The sequence below is a fragment of the Haliotis rufescens genome, unplaced genomic scaffold (assembly GCF_023055435.1).
Source record: "Haliotis rufescens isolate VD_foot unplaced genomic scaffold, xgHalRufe1.0.p SCAF_9, whole genome shotgun sequence".
Taxonomy (NCBI): Eukaryota; Metazoa; Mollusca; class Gastropoda; order Lepetellida; family Haliotidae; genus Haliotis; species Haliotis rufescens.
Genome location: NW_025964383.1, coordinates 25,840,578 through 25,861,556, shown reverse-complemented (window position 1 = coordinate 25,861,556; position 20,979 = coordinate 25,840,578). Strand labels below are relative to the sequence as shown.

At 41.0% G+C, this 20,979-nt stretch overlaps 1 protein-coding gene across 30 annotated transcripts in view; it reads left to right on the top strand.

Moving 5' to 3' along the window:
• Window positions 1-20,979, top strand: part of LOC124128726 (zinc finger protein 58-like) — a 92,464-nt gene that overhangs the window by 36,785 nt on the left and 34,700 nt on the right. The window contains exons 2-5 of one of the 30 annotated variants that reach the window (XR_006860294.2): window positions 13,760-14,199; window positions 15,552-16,457; window positions 16,562-16,911; window positions 17,003-18,582. The exons of 11 other annotated variants lie outside the window; for them this stretch is intronic. Coding sequence is in view for 13 of the 19 variants with exons in the window: in XM_046492436.2 (XP_046348392.1) it covers window positions 16,425-16,457; window positions 16,544-16,640; window positions 17,003-17,445 (573 nt within the window). In the remaining 6 variants the exon portion in view is untranslated. 18 more of the 30 variants (XM_046492445.2, XM_046492436.2, XR_006860280.2 and 15 more) reach the window with 18 other exon arrangements.

Below are 20,979 nucleotides of genomic sequence, written 5' to 3'. Positions count from 1 at the left end.
ATGGATTAAGTATGGTTGTTTAAAAAAATTGCGTGTCTTTTACTTTTAATATACTGGAAATTTTAAGAAGTAAATGTGTCCTTGATATTGAGATGAGCTGTAGTTAGGGATCCAGTCTAACATGAGTAAGAGATCTGTTTTGAAACTTTTTAATCACCATTGGACCACAATTTATGTTTTCAATCAAAGGTGCACAATTGTGAATCTGTAATTCCACAGGTTTGAAAGCTGTCTGGGTCATTTCTGTAATTCATTTTCATTGATGAAATTCCCCGTTGAAAGTGTTTGCAACAATTACCATCTTGTACCTCCATATTTATTTCAAATCCTTGTTGTATGAGCAAAGAAAAGTTTGATATGCAGTGCTTCAGATTGCCAGGGACCATGACCCAACAAAGGAGATCCATTACTGATATATCACAGGCAACGGTTCCCTTGACCCACATCAATCTGAAGCTCTGTATACGTACTTTGATCACTTGTAATCACGAATTTGACTCTTGACCAAGCCTGTATCCAAATCAACTGGCCTGTTGTCAGTGTCTCCTTTGACTAATGCCCTCCCTCTTGTTCCTTGCAGGTCCCATGGTTTCCGTAGGTACTGAGTTAGGGAACAGTCCGGGACACTCGCAGGACAGTGGCGACGATTTGCTTGTCACTTTCGCTTCTAGTGTTTATGGCTCATTCGGCCCGGAAAACAAAAACGTAGGGCATATATTCAAGTGTGACCACTGCAACAGGTACTTCTCTAGTTCGTATTCGCGGAACTCTCATAAAAAGGCCGTTCATGAGGGCGTGACCCATGCCTGTATCTGTGGCAAGAAGTACAGGTATCGTAGAGGACTAATGCGACACCAGAAAGAGTGCCAGGTTGTCCGTAGTCTTGAAAACACCTCTAATTAGACAAAGCTTGGCGTGGGCTGCCAGTGGCATGTTAATGTACAGGACTCTATATAGACCTTGTGTTAAGATAGCTTTGTGCAAGTGGTCCTGATATAGACCTTGTGTTAAGATAGCTTTGTGCAAGTGGTCCTGAAGCATTTCAGGGGACCAGTTTTTAGTTTGTGTTTTTTCATGATTGACTGTCCCAAAATTTCATGCCAAGCCACTTTTTTGGTTCTATTTTGGCTGACTTAAACCCAATCTACCTTTTCAAAAAAGTTCTTTCAGTACTACCAACATTAATGAGATGAAAATGGCAAATGACCGGCTCAAGTGATCTTGTTATAGCTTTTTGCCTTTTTTTTCTAATCATCTGTCTGATTTCCTGAAAGGTGAGAGATACGTGAAACACACAAATAAAAATATTGACCTTCTAAGGCGTTATCTGCATTATCTGGCTGGCATGATATGTATTTTATCAGACAGTGGGTCAACCATCCATGTGTTCACTTAATACCCAAAAGACACAGGCTTGATGGCACACGTGGACTGTGTGAAGGCTATTCCTGGAGCACCTGTTGCCACAGCACATCGGTACATGCAACACCAGCTGTTTGAACTTGTAAAGTAAAGTAGGGAATCAGGTTTTAGAGTGTGACAGGCTTGAGCCAACTGACAGGCCATGCACATTTGATTCTGGTCGTTTGAAACCTGCTGTCCATGAAATGGGATGATATTCATGTATCTGCAAGGTGATGATCATCCTGACTTTACACAGAGGCATTGTCCCTAGTTCACAATGTCAGGGATGTGTTCAGGATTCCAAACTAAGTGCCCTTGGCTTATCACTTTTTTTCAAAACATGATTTTTTTTTATCAAAGCAGGGATAGAGACTTGTCAGGACATGTTAAATGTGTCCTAAGGGCTGGTGGGGAAAATATTGTTATATAACATCCCCTTTGTGGCTAGTAGACTTTCTTCGTTAACTTCTGTCCCTGTGAGGGGGTGATTTTAAAACTGCATTCAATGCAGTAGTGTAAAACTAAGTACAAAAGCAGCAGTAGAAACTAACATGTTTGGTCCACTAGTCCTTACAATGATAACATATAGAAAAACCCTTAGAAATGGTAAATTTCTACTAGTCCTTATGATACCTTAACTATTGGGCAGTTTAGCAAGGACTACAGGACTAGTGCCAATTTTTAACGCTGAAAGCCTTCTCCATCCTCTACATTGGTCCTGGTATTAGCGATAAACAAGTCACCTCTTCAAGACCTTAATATTGGTTATCGGCACAGGTCTAGATAAATACCTTATTATGACAAGCATATTCCCTCGTTTCCATCAGTCATTGGTAATAGCTGGTTTGTTCCAACCTCTTGATCATCAATGAGAATCAGTTTCAGATATTTTATGTATTTGCCAGATATTAATGCTATGTTGCCTACTCCAATCATGAGATTAAATTGTGAAATCTTGTTTGTGTATTAAACAGTTCTACACATGTGAAATATTGATTCATGTTGGTGAATTTTGTTTTGAAATGAATTAGAACATGCACAGATGCGGCAAGGAATTACAATGGATAACAAATTATTTTTGCCTGACCTTGACCATGACCTTGCCTCAATGAAGATATATCATTATTTATGCCACTGTTGTGTGGAATTGAGGATTACTGAGTTGAACTGGACAAGCTCCCATGTCCAACAAGGTGCATCTGTGTTGTTTTCAAGGATTGTTTAATATGCTATTATGCTGTACTCGCCTTGTGATACTGTAACATGGTGGACACAATGTAGTTGTGTGTTTGTTGTTTGTGTGAACAAGCCCAAAACATGGGTTCTAACTGGATATACTCCCTATTCTGAAAGCAAGTTGATAACAATTGTTATGCTATGGTCATTTTATTGTAACCTTGACCTTGACCATGACCTTCGTGTTGATTGGATGATTGAAGAAATACTGTCCAGATCACAATATTGACAGATTAACTGATGAATCTGTCCAGCATTAAAGGCCATGAACAGTCATTAAGACTGAATGACCAAGGTGTTCTTGTACATAATACTGTTTAGTTATTTACAAATCTGTGCCTCCTCATTGTGATCGATATGTTGTGTGTCCTGTGAAATGCTTTCATATATGAAAATTGTACAGTTTAAGGAACCAGTTCAAAAGTTCTGTGTCGGATAAAAATCTTAATTGCTTAAGTTTTGGGGTGGGGGTTTAATGGCCCTGCAAGTTTTCCATCCGACTTACCTGAATGTTTTATACAGTAACTAAACCAAGCTAAATCTCTGATCCTGTTACACCATCATTTTAATTCATCATCACAGTCAGAGCTTGTTAAGAGAAAAAGCAGAAACTCGGCCTGCAAGCTCTTAGCACCTCTGGTAATGTAAACTGTAACACAATAGGATTTGCCAGGCATATCCTGTTTGGAGTTGTCAAAAAATGTATTTGTCATTGTTCATGACAGCATGTGTTTGAGTTCAAAATTATATTTGGGGATATTTCTCAAAACTAAGGAATTAAGTTTTTTTAATCTTCTATGGAACTTTTGAACTGGTCCCTATGTTACCTGATATTTGCAGAAAACTTTTGTGAATAGTGACTTTCTACATGCCAAAATGGTGTGCAGTCATGGTGCATGTTGGTGCAGCTGCATTGAGACGCTGCACATTGTGGAACATAAACCAGGGATGAGCATTTTCAGTGGATTTACAGAATTTTACAGATTTCATTACATCAAGGGTCACTGTGCGATACATGCCATAACGCTATACACATGAATCATATAGCACCCTGGAGACTCAGCTAACTTTCTCATCTCTAATTGGTTGAGTTAGACTTTGTATCAAACTGTTGAGACCATGTTATATTGTTTCTTTTTTTCCAATAATCTCATCCTTCCAGTGGTGTATCAAACTTTTTTCAGCATAATAGTGTCAAGTGTCGGATAGCTATTTTGTGTAACCGTTCTCATTATAGCCAAGTTCTTACAAGTGGACAATTTCTTTTCAGAAAATGGACTGAATATGAGCAGGAATTTAGCTGAACATAATGCCCTGGGCCTGAACAGACTAGGACAAGATGCAAGCTTATATCCCATATCAAACGAAGATTATAACCTGTCTGTATTCCTTAATAGCTGGAAAATCCCCTCCAAGGATGTCAGTGTTTTAGACAAACAGCTTTGGCCATGTGATCAATGTGATAAAGTTTTTACCGAACAACGCTCAAGGAAACGACACAAAATAGCTATCCATGACAAGGTTACCTACTCATGCTTGTGCGGTAGGGTTTTCTCCTTCAGGTGTTCCTTAAAAAGACATAGGAAAACTTGCAGGCTGCATATGATGAGTTCTTGAGAGTGTTTGTAAGCATGGGTGAGACCAGGAAGGTGAGCTGATTTAGCAAAATGGATGATGGGCAGATGTCGGGGGTTGATGTGGCCGATGTTGTGGGTAGACGTGGCCGATGTCGTGGGCTGACGTGGCCGATGTCGTGGTCTGACGTGGCCGATGTCATGGGCTGACCTGGCCGATGTTGTGGGCTGACGTGGCCGATGTCGTGGGCTGACGTGGCCAATGTTGTGGGCTGACGTGGCCGATGTCGTGGGCTGACCTGGCCGATGTCGTGGGCTGACTTGGCGGATGTCTTCTGAGCTATTATGTGATAGCTGTCATCAGATGACATGGTAAAGTATGCATCATGCTCATGCATGTCAGGTTAAAAAATGACAATGTGTGAAGCCCATTTCTGGTGTTTCCTGCATTGATATTGCCAGACTATTGCTAACAACCGGGTACTCACTATTCTTGATGGCTGGCATTTGGCACGGTGTTTGTCCTGGTGATAGAAATAGCCTACAGCTGACATAGCAGGACCATGTGCCATCACCTTAGATTGGTTGGTTGGTTGGTTGGTTTGTTGTTTAACGCTGCACTCGGCAATATTCCAGCTACATGACGGCGGTCTGTAAATAATCGAGTCTGGACCAGACAATCCAGTGATTGACATCATGAGCATCGATCCACGCCATTGTGATCGATGATCGTGCATCAACCAAGTCAGCGAGTCTGACCACCCGATCCTGTTAGTCGCCTTTTACGACAAGCATAGTCTCCATTTACGGCAAGCATGGGTTGCTGAAGACCTATTCTATCCCGGATCTTCACGGGGCCATCACCTTAGAACTATCTACAGGGCATAGGTCATGGTCACAAATCAGGTCAAGCTGAGAAGCAGTAATCGTGGAGAGTCTTTAGATGGGTTACCATGTTAGGCAGCTTGGGTCCTGAGAGTTTCTAGTGCAGGATATAGGCAGATGGTATCATCTTGTGTCATTTGATATGCTGGGCATAAGAATGTCTCAAGCCTTTAGAGATTTGTGAGATTGTATTTCCACTAAGATTGTGTTTCTCAAAGTGGAAGATTTGTGAGATTGTATTTCCACTAAGATTGTGTTCTGCACACTTACAGTAATACAATACTGAACAGGACCCACTTGCACAAAGCGATCTTAGTGCTAAGATGATCTTAACTTGCATACTTTAACATAGGCTTACAATAGTCGTAACGCTAAGATTGCTTTGTGCAAGTGTCACCATTGCACTTCTTTGTGTATGAAAGTTATTGAATTTCTTTTGGACCTACTTTTGAATAATGAATGAATGAGTGAGTGAGTGAGTGTGAGAGAGAGAGAACGTGGCTATCGTGGCTCTTGGCTTATTATGACACGAGTGATTGACCCAGGGGATATTGATGCATGGGTGTATGTCGCCTTCAGCTCAGACAGACGAAGCCTGGTCTTCACTTCGGATATATGTAGGGGATTTCATGCTAAAAGTGAAGTTTTTTTATTGAAAATATGTAAGTTTTAGGAGAAAATATTCCTTCAGAGATTGTGTATTGACCTTGAACCTTGACGTTGTAATAGGTGTTGTCCAAAAGACAATAACTAGGGATGTCATTGCAGGGTGTGGTTTGAGAATGAGAACGTTTGTTTATAATTGACAATTTTTTTGTTTATTTCGCTTTGCCAGACTTTGCTATGTTTACGAGAGCTGTAAGCTGATTTGTCTGGAGATGAGATATTTTTGCAGCTACAGCTGCAATACCAGATTTAACAAATAATACATAAAACAGAGCCCCAACCCCCCTGAATATCAAATGGTCGGCCCCCTTAACAACAAAGAAAAAAACAAAAACGGTCATTCAGACCAAGACCATGGGTCCTTGTAAAATGATTCATTGAGGATTACTTTTGGTCAAAGAATTTCTCCATAGGTATAAACATATCTTGCTGTCATAAAAAGAAATCTGTGTCATGTTCATCCAACAATATATCTTTGCTTTGCCCAGTGAACTGAACAGATATCATTTGTTATATAATCTCGATATATAATCATGCCATGCTAGGAGGCACATGTATTTCATAAGAAATAGATGACTAACAAAACATATTTAATAGATTTTTGTTAGTAAATTAAACAGTGGCTTGAGATCTCTTTTCACAAAGGCAGATAATAGAATTTACCATTGAATTTCCTCTGAAGATCCGGGGTAGAATAGGTCTTCAGCAACCCATGCTTGCCGTAAAAGGCGACTAATGGGATCGGGTGGTCAGGCTCGCTGACTTGGTTGATGCATGTCATCGATCCCAATTGCGTGCATCGATGCTCATGATATTAATCACTGGAGTGCCTGGTCCAGACTCGATTATTTACAGACCGCCGTCATATGGCTGGAATATTGCTGAGTGCGGCATTACACAACAAACAAACAAAACTACAAGTAAATTTCACAGGATACTATGTCAACCTTAAATACACATGAAACGATACTACCTTAGTCAGAGTTCTGCGATGCATTGACCTGTTTGATGAATCATTACATCCTTTTGTGACAATGTAGCTTTCTAGCTTATTTTAAGCCACAACTATACTACTCAAAAGCAGATAAGGACCACCTGATCGATAGTAATATAAAAGAATTTGAGGGTCAGATTAACTATAGTAATATGAAGGAATTGGATGGTCCTTAGCTTCTTTTGAATGCTGTATTCGACATAATAAGCGCCCCGCTCTAATAAGCGCCCACGGCGATATTTATGAATATATTGGCTTGTGAACAATCCCAATTAGCACCCCTTCCGATTGATCAATGTACACAAGACTTATTTATTCGTGTATAATATGCACTCGTGTGTTATATGCACCCTTAATTATCGGCAATTATATTCTGGAAAAATATATCTGTCGTATATAAACATATCAGGCTGTCAGCATAAACCACAAAATTTATCTTTCAACTTTTTTCCCCACCAAAATACCATTCTAATAAGAGCCCCCTATTTCTAATTTTGAGAGCGCCCTGGGCGCTTATTACCTCGAATACGGTGGTGTACTTTCTATGGTCAATGAGATCAGTATTGTTGATTAATTCAAGGGCATGATGACTGGCTGGTCACCATGTGATTCTTGGCGCCATTAATGGCTTGTCATTTCCCTCATCAGTATTCAAGAAGCTTCTAGTTCTTTCCCAAGTTACATGTTACAGATCGTTGTCATATTTTAATAACATTTTTAAACAAGTCTACATACACATTGTCCAGGCTGGACGACATGGTTCCTGTACAGACGTTTATGCTTTTAATGTTGTTTTTGCTTCAGTGTTTTTCAATAAAACTGTTTCAGTGTTACATATTTGCTTTTGGTTCTCATTTCATCATGAGGGCGGATGGGTAGCCTTGTGGTTAAAGCGTTCGCTCGCCACGCTGAAGACCTGGGTTCGATTCCCGACATGGGTACAATGTGTAAAGTCCCTTTCTGGTGTCCCCCACCGTGATATTGCTGGAATATTGCTGAAAGCAGCATAAAACAAAACTCGCTCACTCACTCTTATCATCATGAGAAGAGCATGTGAAGGCGGCCCGCGACTTACGCCACAAGCCTCCATCACATGATACCAGTCCTTAAGCTGAAACTAAAGACACTGAAAATTATACCAAAGACTTTTTGAAACACATGGTGAAGGTATGTTTGGCTGAGAAGTAATTGTAGAAACATGTTGCGGGGAGAGTGGTTGTGAAACCGTGAAGGAAGTGATAATGTGTCATATTTGGGTAATGTTTCATTGCCTGTATGGTATTTGTTGTTTTTTTGGTTACATTCATTAACCTGATTACTAACACAGCATAGTAGAAATCAACAGATTAAGTCAAACGTGAAAATAAATATGAATGACATCGCAGGACAAGCACCAGTTGCAATTTCTGTTATTCCACTTCCGCAGTTCACCTGCTGCCAGAGAGTCAAAACTGTCAACTAGCTTTGACTTTTATTTGCTTTCAGGCTACAGAGGTTTGAGCCTGGGTCGGGGAACACTTTATCCAACTCTTCCAAGACCTGTCATGTTCCCTGGAGGAATAGCCCTCACTGCAGCAGCAGACCCTGTAGACTATGAGTTGCCCTTGTTGTTTGATAAAGCAGGGAGGGGGATAATCCAGTCAATTATTGGCGACCAGAGGGCCCTGTATCCCTGCGAGGAGTGCGGGAAAATGTTCACGGATCAGGCGGGGAGGCGACGGCACCGTGAGGCCAATCATGACAAAGTGACGTACACGTGTGTCTGTGGGGGGGTGTACATGTACAGGGGGTCACTACAGAGACACCAGAAGCAGTGTCCCATGTTCCTTGCCCAACAAGCATGATGCCAGGGGAAGGTTGGTCCTGGTTTTGTTGGGTGCCCATTTCGGTGTCCGACTGTCTTGCGACGCAGGAATAGCAAAGATAGATTCATTGGTATTGTGACTTCTGTTCCTAATGGCTGGTAAAACCAGATGAAATGGACCATCAACTCGCCATTTCTCCTTATGTGGAAGGCACAGGTCTGCTGAGGTCATTTCTTGTTTGTAGACTTTCAATGGAAATCTCACTTCTAGGAGTCCCCAAATGAATGGTTCCTATTTATTAAGAATCCTTGCTTTCTGGACAGTTGATATGTCTAAATAAAACTACAAGTGATCTTACAGCACAAACATTCGTTTTCTGGATATTTGTTCACTAGACTTTACCTGGAACGTTGCAGTCCGGATTATCAGGGTTTCATGTGAAATAATTCAAGAATTGTATGATGTTATTATGTCAGAATTATTTTCTTAGAAATTCTTTGCGATTGAAACCGAAGACAATCTTTGGAAAAACAATTATGTATTTACCATAGAATGCCCCTTGTGAAATCCAGCATTCTGTCCCATTAGGTTAGTGTTACTGTTTATGAGAGGCCACAGGTGGCCCAGTTGTGTGGAGCTTCGTTGCTTTGGCACGCCAGAAACCTATGATTGTGGGTTCCTACAAACTGGTAAATGTCTTGAAATCTGCATCACTACGGGCTTTCCTCCCACATTAAGTTGACACGCTGTGATATAACTGGAATACTGATAAAAGCGGCGTAAAACCGGACTCACTCACTGCTGTTAATGAACAGACCAGTCTGCAACTCTACACACTGGCTCGAAGCCCGAATCTAGTAAGATCAACTCCTTCTAGTCCATATGCTCCGAAAAAACTCTTCTGATAATAATGTCAAAATAGAAGTTTGGGCCAGTAGACTCTAGGGTTTGGGCCAGTAGACTCTTGGGTTTGGGCCAGTAGACTCTTGGGTTTGGGCCAGTAGACTCTAGGGTTTGGGCCAGTAGACTCTAGGGTTTGGGCCAGTAGACTCTTGGGTTTGGGCCAGTAGACTCTAAGGTTTGGGCCAGTAGACTCTAAGGTTTGGGCCAGTAGACTCTAGGGTTTGGGCCAGGAGACTCTAAGGTTTGGGCCAGTAGACTCTAGGGTTTGGGCCAGTAGACTCTAGGGTCTGGGGCACAGACTTATAGTCAATTGTCAAAAAGCCCAGATTTTGCAGCAGTGGCCTTTCACAACGATCGTGGTATAGGCTGATATGTAATTTCTTTTATGAATATCCTCTCTTGTATTCTCCCATTTGACTCAAATCTGTCAGATTTAATCAGTTCGCTTATCATTAATACATGTTGCAGTTCGGGTATCAACAAAATCTAACTTTTGTTGCTTTCAGACCATGGCAGTTCAATGAGAAATCACCAAAGTTCGGTTCTTGATTTGCCACCTGGAAGAAACAGTGTAGGCTGGAGACAGTTGTCAGGGATTAGTACTGATGTGTCCATGTTCTTTGATTATCTGGGAGGATATCAAATGCCCAGTGATGGCAAAAAGGCAGGCTATACTTGTGAAGACTGTGGGAAGGTGTTCACATACAGTCAAGGGATAAAACGGCATCGTCAGGCTAATCATGATAATCTCAAGTACATCTGTGCTTGTGGGGGAGTTTATAGCTATCTGGGCACACTGCAGAGGCATCAGAAAAGATGCCCTGTGCACAGAGAAGCTAATCCTCAGGATCCTAGTGAATAGTAGATAATCCCTAGTGCATTGTCAAGAATCCTAGTACATTGTCAAGGATTGTAGTGCATTATCGAGGATCTTAGTTCAATGCAGAGGATTCTTGTGCCTTGTCGAGGATCCTACGGCATTGTCAAGAATCCTAGTACATTGTCAAGGATCCTAGTACATTGTCAAGGATTGTAGTGCATTATCAAGGATCTTAGTTCAATGCAGAGGATTCTTGTGCATTGTCGAGGATCCTACGGCATTGTCAAGAATCCTTGTACATTGTCAAGGATCCTAGTACATTGTCGAGGACCTTAGTGCATTGCAGAAGATTCTAGTGCATTGTCGAGGATGCTGGTGCATTGTCAAGGGTCCTAGTGAATTGTTGAGGATTCTAGCACTCTGAATGACCATTGTCCTTCTCACACTATACATTTGGGCTTTAATCTCTGTTGAAGCTCATCCATCGTTGTCTGCGCATTTGTAGCTGAAAATAACAAAAGACATTCAATTATTTTCTGATTGTGGTTCGTCACACCAAGGAGGCTTCTGTGACAATTTCCTGAGAACGTACAACATTGTTTACCATTGATCATCAAATAACTCGAAAGTTTGTTTTGACATTGCATATTTTCAACTTGTACGTGGACTGAAGATGTGTTTGAAAACTCCGCAGTGAATAGGACATTTATATTTTCATTACTACATGATGTATGTTCATCACATGGGCACAAGAAGTGTCCTGGAAAGCAACATCTATGTGGATGGAAAATATCTCTTGAGTACAAGATCAGATCCTGGGTTATCATTTGTGTTTGCTTTTAACTGGACAAAATATGAGTACTTTGTAAAATTTAAAAATTATTTTACTTTTTTCAGATGTACATAAGATGCATGTAGCTTTGGAGTAGATTATTAAATTGGTACAACCACTAGGTTTGACTTTTGTTTGTTTGCAGGCTCGGGCAGCTATTTTGGTCCAGGCCAGCCTTTGGGTGGAGATAGTGGACTGGATATTGCCAGTGATCAGATGTGTATGGGAGGGGAGTATGGCAGGGGGGCAGAAACAGTGTCTGTGCCACCTATGATAGCTAAGCGCTTCAAGAAGGAGAAGGGGAAAGGAAAGGGGGATAGTTTTCCTTGCGAGATTTGTGGAAAGGTGTTCACTGATCCGAGATGGAGGAGAAGACATAGAGAAGCCAACCATGACAATCTCACTTACCCTTGTGTGTGTGGGAAAGTCTATAAGTATCGTTGTACTCTCCTAAAGCACCAAAAGTCCTGCTTTTACCACAAATCTAAGATGGGTTTTGTTTAGATGGACTCATACCCGACCAAGGGAGATAACTCTCATCTTCACTGACATGAACGATGCAGACGTTTTTTGTTTGTTGTTTAACGCCCCACTCAGCAATATTCCAGCTATATGATGGCGGTCTGTAAATAATCATATCTGGACCAGACAATCCAATGATTGATATCATGAGCATCAAACTACGCAATCTGGATACGATGACATGAATCAACGAGCCTTACCAACCGATCCTGTTAGTCGCCTCTTATGACGAGCTCATTCGCTTTTTACGGCAAGCATGGGTTGCTGAAGACCTATTCCAAGATGCAACAAGGCTAGGGTTTCAATGGAAATGGACCAATACTACCTGCGTGTTTCAACTGAAAAGTATTTCTTCAAATTGTGATGCAGATTTTCCCTAAACAATGAGAAGCTATCTTTCCAAAGACATGTTTTGTACCTCTTAAGGTACACAAGGCATTGTCTTTCTCAAGATGAAACCTGAGAGTGAGACAGATCTTGGCATTGGATCAATTGTCCTGATCCTTTTGTCAGGTGATTATGGATGAATATTTTTTAACGTTTTATGACTGTTTAAGTATTCAAAGCCTAATTCTACAAAGCACGGGGTGGTGGGGTTGCCTAGAGGTTAAAGCATTTGGTCACACCAAAGACCCGAGTTCACTCCATCAATGTGTGAAGCCTGTTGTCTTACGACATGATATGGCTCAAATATTGCTGAAACTGTCATAAAATCCCAACTCACTCATGACTTGCTTCGACAAGACAATCTTTTTCTTATGGCTGGCGTTATTTAGGCTTTTGGCATGTACCTACACTAGTTTGTTATGTGGGATCTAGCCCGGATGTAGATTGAGTTGACAGTGTGGTTGTTGAGACATGCAGGAGATGAATGAAGTCGGCATAATGCCGCCCCTTCCGATGATTCACAGGACCAGTTTGATCTTATCATTTCCAAAGCCTAAAGACAACTTTTGACCGAGATTGTTCATTAATAAAAAGATTTTTGCGAATGAAACTTCGTGGTGGGATTGATTGTATCATACAGTACCACTTTGTAATGTGGCCTTTTATAGTCCGTCACCCTTTGCCTTTCAAACATTTAGTTTGACAGATTCCTTTGCCTAAAATTTGCTTGACACCTTGAGTTTTTTGACACTCTGTACCTTCGCAGACAACACACCCATTTTAATTTTGTTGCATGACTAAAAGTCGTTTTTGAGTTTGAAAAGCTGAATCATATTAGAATAGATTTTTTATTGCTTTCAGACTATTTGGCAGACTCTTCTTATCAGGATTCAAGCAAGTTTGGTCATTATGGAGCGGCCTCAGGACAAATATCTACCCATAATCTCGAAACTAGTTTGTCTTCTGTGTATGAAAGTTTTGATAATGGCCAAGCGAGGACCATAGACCCACAAAAACCTGTTTTCCCTTGTGATGAATGTGAGAAGGTATTTGCGGATGCACGAGGCCGAAAAAGACACAAAGATGCACACCATGACTTTGTTACCTACACCTGCCTGTGTGGCAAAATCTACAAATATCGCTTTACATTCCTGAAACATCAGAAATCATGCTTTATCTTCAACTCAGTTTGATTGCCAGAATGTAGCACTAGACGCTTCTGTTGTGACATGGCTTTAATCTTCAGCACCAACTAGAATCCAACTTTTATTGGTTTCAGGTTATGCTGCTTGTGTTGGTTTGAGTGAATCCTTCAGGGGTAGCTCTGTGCAGGGTGGCTTTGACCTTGCTTCAAGACAGATTCAACCTTGGCCCAGACATCAGCCCCAATTCGAGGCTGTGGCTCGGTCCCTGCAATATTGTCATAGTGAGGGTATGGTGGAAGACATGGCTTCAGATACATATAGTTTTCCGTGTGAAATCTGTGGGAAAACATTCTCTCAACTTCGCTTTGTGAAAAGACATATTGAAGCTACTCACGAGAATCGGACTTATTCTTGTGTTTGTGGAAAGATCTATAAGTATGTCAGTGCTTTACAAAGGCATCAGAAAGCCTGCAGCGTGTTCCAGCTGTCCAAGAGCTGAGGTGCATCTCGGTGAATTGGTGGAAGAGCTTGCTTGGTCCCAACTGGAGGTTTAGAAATCTCAGAAACTGATTTTTGTTCCTTTCAGATTTGAGTCGTCATTACACAGGGGATTCTGATGGCCATAACTGGATGCATGTAGGCGGAGTGTATGGACAGTCAGCAATAGACGGAGCGTGTGATCAGTTGTATAATGTTGGTGATGCACCCAGTAAACTAAAGTCTGGCGAGGGAAAGACACTTTGGCCTTGCACAGAATGTGGCAAGGTCTTCACTCATCCCCACTCCCGAAAGCAGCATAAGGAAGCCATTCATGATAAACTGACCTATGCATGTGTTTGTGGGAAGATCTACACCTTCCGTAATGCATTACAGAGACATCAGAAGTCATGTCGTCCATATCTTTTGATGCTGAAGTGAATGGTGATCACAACAAAGAAAACTTTGGAATGGGCCTTGCTTTGTAATTTAGAAGTATTTTGTCTTGCGATTTCTTGTACAGCTGTCATCTGCGATGAATTGTTCAAGGTAAAGCTTTCCATCCTGGAATTGGCAATCAAACATCTGTAAATATGTGGGAAGATTTAGTTTTAAGACTTCTGGATAATTGCTGTGAATGTCCCTCAAATGTTACAGCTCTTGCCATCCTTGAAATTTCAGAAGTTGAGAGGCCGTCGGGTAGCCTAGTGGTAAAAGAGTTCACTCGTCACGCTTAAGACCCGGGTTCGATTCCCGACATGGGTATAATGTGTCAAGCCCATTTCTGGTGTCCCCCGCTGTGATATATTGCTGGAATATTGCTAAAAGCCGCATAAAATCAAACTTACTCACTCGCTCACTCAGAAGTTGGATTAGGTAAATTTTGACTATGTTCAAACTTGTTCAGCTTTAGGGACAATCATATTACTTGATAGCCAGACAGATCTGACACAAATCTCGGTGATTAAGCTGCAGGAGAAAGATGTGTCCAGAAGGAGGACATCAAATCAGTGTCGGTTTAGCACAGTAGTCTGTTGGTCCAGAGACTAGTGAAAATGTGAAAGGACTACTTGTTTTCTGATATGCTCCTGTTCTGTCACATGAGGCACAAATGAGCTCGGTACTAGCTGGTATGTCATGGCATATGGATGTCATGGCTCCAGGGTAATGAATCTTTGGAATTAAATGTTCATTCAGACAATAGGTGTCCAAAATCGGTCGCCATGACATTTAACTTACCACATCCACCAATGTGCCTCCATTGATGAGGTGATCTTACCATGGGAGGTGTTTTGCAGAACCTTGTTTAATCATGACTTAGAAAAGAGTTTTGGTCAGCCTTATGAACTGAGAACAAATCTTGTCAAATTAATCAATTGTTGCCAGAAAACATTCAATTCCTGCAAATTGGTCATCACTGCCATAAATCCTGTATTTTGGCTGTCATCACACTATAAGAAATATGAAATTTTCAACAGGAGTCCTCTTAATTGTCAACTGTCCATAATCAGTTGTACAGACAATAGTGTCCTGCTGCCCCATGCCCTTGCACATGTTCAAGGTGGAAACCTCACTTCTTTCCCGTGTACTAGAGTCAATATCTGAAAATATTTTATTCTAGCACACTTTCGTAGTTGGTCACAATGTAGTTAATCTATATCCTCAGTTTAACGTTTCTAGATTGTTTCTGGAGTATCTTATTTTCGGCTGATTATTCTCAGTTTGGTCATGTAATTGAGAACAAATCCCGTCAAATTGAATAATTGTTTCCAGGAACTATTGAGTGTTGGCATGTGTTGTTGAAACTGCTGAACGAGGGGAAAATGATGACTTTGTTTCTGTGGCACATTTGCCTGTGTGATTTCAGTCCGAAACTCTATGGTACTTTTTGTTGCTTTCAGATTTTGGATGTTCAGTTGATAATGAGCAGCAGACGGCAGGTCAGTCTGTGAGTTCTGGTCAGTGGGATTATTGTGCTGGTTCGTATGGACAACCATTGTACCAGTCTCAGTCTCAAGAAGGGGGACAGGGGAGTTGGAACACTCATAGGACTTCAAGTCACACCAAAAGGAAAGGCCCCTGGCCGTGTACTGTTTGTGGCAAAGTGTTCTTGGACTCTACGTCCCGACAGAACCATAAAGAGGCCGAACATGATAAGCGTAAATATGCATGTGCATGTGGGAAGGAGTACAAGTACAGGACAGGTCTACGCTTGCACAAAAAAGTCTGCTCAATGACGAATTAGGAAGTTGATGAGGATTCATTCTGTTTGGATAGAGTTGTAATCAATCGTACAGTTGTAATTTTGGTGATTCAGTTATGTGGTGAGGGCACAGAAAGGTGACCACAGATGTACTGAGGATGGGACATTAGTGTTGTCACAATTGACCTTTCAGTTGTTTGATAAGTGCATGAAAGGATGCCTTTCCCCCAAGCTTGTCCAATACAGAATTGGGAACGTCATGAATTATTAAAATATTGAAAGATTCTTGATTATCGGACATGACTCACAATGGCACTAGTTTGTGGTGGCTCTGCAGTATATGATTGCTTGGGTAACTGACTTATTGTATGGGTGTGCCCTGTGAATAGGAACACGAATTGCCAATTATCAGAAGGCATATTCTGAAAACATGTGAAACGCAAGAAGATATTACTTAGCGTCCAGCGGTGAATTATGACCACATAGGATGATACAGATTGACAATCCAGAAAATATGTGAAACGCAAGAAGATATTACTCATCGCCCAGCGGTGAATTATGACCACATAGGATGATACAGATTGACAATCCAACATTTCAGAAGGTACATAATCAGTGGCATGTGAAGAGCAAGGAAAATGACTTGAGAATGTGTAATGAGTGTGTAACAAGTATGTTCTTGAAAACTAGACTTTTTGTTGCTTTCAGACTTCTCTGTGGTGGCTAATGCTCCAAAGACAGAGCTTGGTGAAGGAGGATTTGATAGTCAAACGGTTGGATCTGCTGTGTATGTAGCCGACAACATAAGGATGGGTGTCACCCCCCAGGGAGACCCCTTTGTTAATTCCCCCCACGGCCTGGCCAATATGAAAGGGGAACTGTTTAGGAAGCGATGGTTTTGTCCAGATTGTGGGCGAGTGTTTCTTGAGAAAAAGACCATGATGGTCCACATAGATGCTATCCATAACAATGTGACACTGCCTTGTGTGTGTGGGAAGACATACAAGTACCCATTTGCTCTCAGGAGACATAAGAAAACATGTCAACTGAGTTTACAGGTACAGAAGTAGACTGCTATAGCAATTGTTTCGGGTATCATTGTTGAACGGTTCTGTGATGAAACTAGCCAAACCTTTTTGTTACTTTCAGATATTGGAGGACAGAGTATAAGCCAGGCAGAGTATTCAGTAGGTCTGCTCAGAGAGAGAATCTGGAAGCCGGGTGGATTTCTTGGACATTCGTCAACTCCTGTTGTTGGTGAAGGCCTCGCTATGCGTGTTAATCCATTTGATAGTTCATCATCTGCTGTTGTTGCCGAAGGCCTTGCTATGCGTGTTAATGCCTTTGATGGTTCATTCCTTGGCAAAGATGGCGATTTGTCGAGTCAGGTGAAGGCAATCCGAAATTCCACCTGTGATGAATGTGGCAAGATTTTTGCAGATTCCAAATCAAAGTCAAACCACAAACGGGCAGTGCATGATAAGCGACCATTTTCTTGTGTCTGCGGCAAGGAGTATAAGTACATGACAGGACTAAGGATGCATAAGAAGAAATGTGCTTGTGCTAAGATGATGAGAGATGACAATGACTGAGCAGCTGCAAGAGTGAGGATCGTTACCTTCTTTTGATAATGTCGCTTCTTGGGAGATGACAGTAATCCTGTTGTCTAGGGTTTAGTGCACTGCAAGAGTGAGGATCGTTACCTTCTTTTGATAATGTCGCTTCTTTGGAGATGACAGTAATCCTGATGTCTAGGGTTTAGTGCACTGCAAGAGTGAGGATCATTACTTCAAATTGAAAATATCGCTTCTTTAGAGATGACAGTAATCCTGTTGTCTAGGGTTTAGTGCACTGGATGAGTGAGGAACGTTACTTCAAATTGAAAATATCGCTTCTTCAGAGATGACAGTAATCTTGTTGTCTAGGGTTTAGTGCACTGGATGAGGGAGGAACGTTACTTCAAATTGAAAATATCGCTTCTTCAGAGACGACAGTAATCTTGTTGTCTTGGGTTTAGATGGACTGCCTGTATTCTTTTCAATGTACTTTGAAAATTATCTGACCTTGTTCATGTATGCTTTTGGAATTCTTCAGTACTTTTCTTGGGATTTTTATGGGTATTTAAAAGCAAATCTGTCCTGAAACTGTTTTGACTTTTTGTGTGGCAAGTTTTCCGATGAAGTTACTTCCGATGTCAGGCTTGGAGAATTGTAGATTGTTGTTGGAACAGAACCAGCAAGCCTTCATGCCATGTGTATTTGGATGGATGATCGGTACTTGGTAGCATATGTACTGCAGTAATTTAATGATGACTTTTGTGTTGCATTGGATGATACTGTTGTATTCGAGAGATGAAAAAATCCAAAACATTTTATGCAAGGTCTAAGACTCAGGAGACTTTGGTGACAATTGCCATACAGCGTCTGAAGATACAAAATACCAAGGGTGTCATTTGTACTGGGATGCCATTCTCTTTGATGGCATTTGTATCAAACGATAAGAAGATCTTAAGAAGCCAGACAGTTCAGTGACTTGTTTTGAGGTCTGAAGGCACGACACTGACGTGCCAGTGTATTGAGATCTAAAGATGTCTTTTGTACAAGAGAGACGATGATGACTGCTGCACCTCATGTCCTTTGTGTAAGATTATTTTTCCTGTTACATCGTGAAAGCCAGCATGATATCTAATGCACTCTCCTTTGAAGAAACTAGAGAATCTTCTTCGTGTGTTTCAGGTTACAGAGTTTCTATGAACCCACATCAGCACTTAACTGACAGTGTTGTCCAGCCATGGCCTTATAGACAGGCTTTCATGAAACAGTCGGGTTCTGATCCGTGTGGCGCTCTCCCCTTCTCTATCAACCTGGCTGACAATTCTCTCGTTCACATTTTCCCGTCAGTCAAACAGGGTGATAAACCTGAGAGGAAAGCATTCATATGTGACCAGTGTGGCAAAGCGTTTGGTGATGCAAAGGCGCGGAAGACGCATGCTGAGGCCGTGCACGACAATCTCACCTTTCAGTGCCATTGTGGCAAAGTCTATAAGTACCGACCTGGTTTACTCAGGCACAAGAAGTCATGCATATTATCTACACAGACAGCCAGACATAATCCTTGTGGTGATGGGAACTGATTGATATGGTGAACCTGATCAGTTACATTTTATCGTATTCATGTCTTCTTCATCGTGCAATGCAACTCAATTTGCTGTTCAAAGTTGCTTCAGAAAATGGCTCATTCAGGGACGTCTGAAACCTACCGTATGATTGTGGGTTCCATTCCCTGGTTCATAGTTATTATGTTTCTAGGTTTGCCCACTCCGTACCAGAGCTGGTGGGTTTCACCAAAGTTGTAACTGTCCTCCATCACTTTCGGCTCTCCTCCCACACTGTGCTGATATGCCATGATGTAACTGAAAGAAACTCAAGGAAGTTTCAAGCCAAACTCAATACCCTAATCCAACATTCTTTGAGTTTTTTAGAGGGGACACCGGTCTGAAGCGAATCTGATAGAAATCTGCCTCTGATTATTTTCCCAGTCCGCTGCCTGTATGATGTTAAACATAAATTGGAAGAAATAGTTTCACTTCCACACTTTTCAATGGCACGATCGATGACAGTGATCAGCGATGCTTGTTGAGCATTGATTAACTATTCTGCATGAACAGAGTAAGATACATTCTGTTTACAGACTTTCAAACACATCAAGGCCATTCATTTTTTTAGTTGGTTTACAGAGTTTTTGTTTTTGAACATTGAATGTTGGTGGTCGAAAAAATGATGAAAATAATATTGTCTTTGAATGAATGTGTTGGTGATAGAAATAGAATATTATGAAAAGTCTTAAATAACTTTTTGAATTTCTGCAACTCGACTGCACTCACGAGGTATGTGAATGCTGCCATTTCCCCACCCAAACAACTGCAGCTGAATATGTCATATCTAATGGCTGCAACTCTTTTCGCTCTACATAGCTTTTAACTATGCGGTAAACACTTTGCTATGTATTTTAACTCTAATTTTGAGTGATGTTTCATGTTTATTTATTTTTTTTATTAATTTATTCATACTATTAGAGTTGGCAGTATTTTTTTAATACCATTTTAATCTTATTTTGTCATATGATCTCTTGCTTCCATGAAATGAATAGCAGGAAATGCCAAATAAGGCATATTCAAATGAGACAGGTCAGGTGATCTGACGAAGTCATAGTGCATTTTTACAGTAGTTTGGATGGGCAATCAATGTTTGAAATAAGTTTAAAACTTAAAAAGACAGTCGGGCTCGTGACCCATAAGTGTTGTCTTCCCATCTTCAAAGTTATTAGTATTGAAAAATCGCAAAAGAATATACGAGACTTATTGCATCTTGATTCAGTTGAAATAATGCGCACAATTACTTGAAAATCCCCAAGGAGTTATAATAAAGCTGAATATATTAGCAGTCTCATAATGTTCTGCCAGACAGTAGGGCAGGTGGAGGAAATGTTCTGCAGGCGGGCAGACGGCAGGGCAGACGGCAGAGGGCAGGGCAGGGGAGGGCAGGGCAGTTATTTTGGACACTTGTGGGCAATGGATAGTGGCCATCATTCTCCTATGGGAGTATTGGTTAGATGTGTGATTATAATTTTGCAATAGGGATTTTTGACTTTTGCTGATCATGTCTTGTTTCTTCTTCGATGTGACTGTTAAAAGCTGGAGAATTATCTCCCTTTGCATGTTTTGATTTTGACTACCGTATTCGACATATTAAGCGCCCATGGATATTTGCTAATATATTAGCTGGTGAACAATCCCAATTAGCACCCCTTCCGATTGATCAATGTACACAGGATTTATTGATTCGTGTATAATACTCACTCGTGTGTTATAAGCACCCTTAATTGTGGGCAGTTAAATTCTGGATAATATATCTGTTGTGTATGATACGTACATACTTTTCTTTTATATCATTTCAGGCTGTCAGCATAAACTACGAAATTTACAATTTTTCAACTGTTTTTGTTCTCACCAAAGTTATATTCTAAAAAGAGCCCACTATTTCCAATTTTGAGAGCGCCCGGGGCGCTTAATATGTCGAATACGGTATTTGTTTGAATTGTCTGAAGATGTTTTTCATTGTCAATAC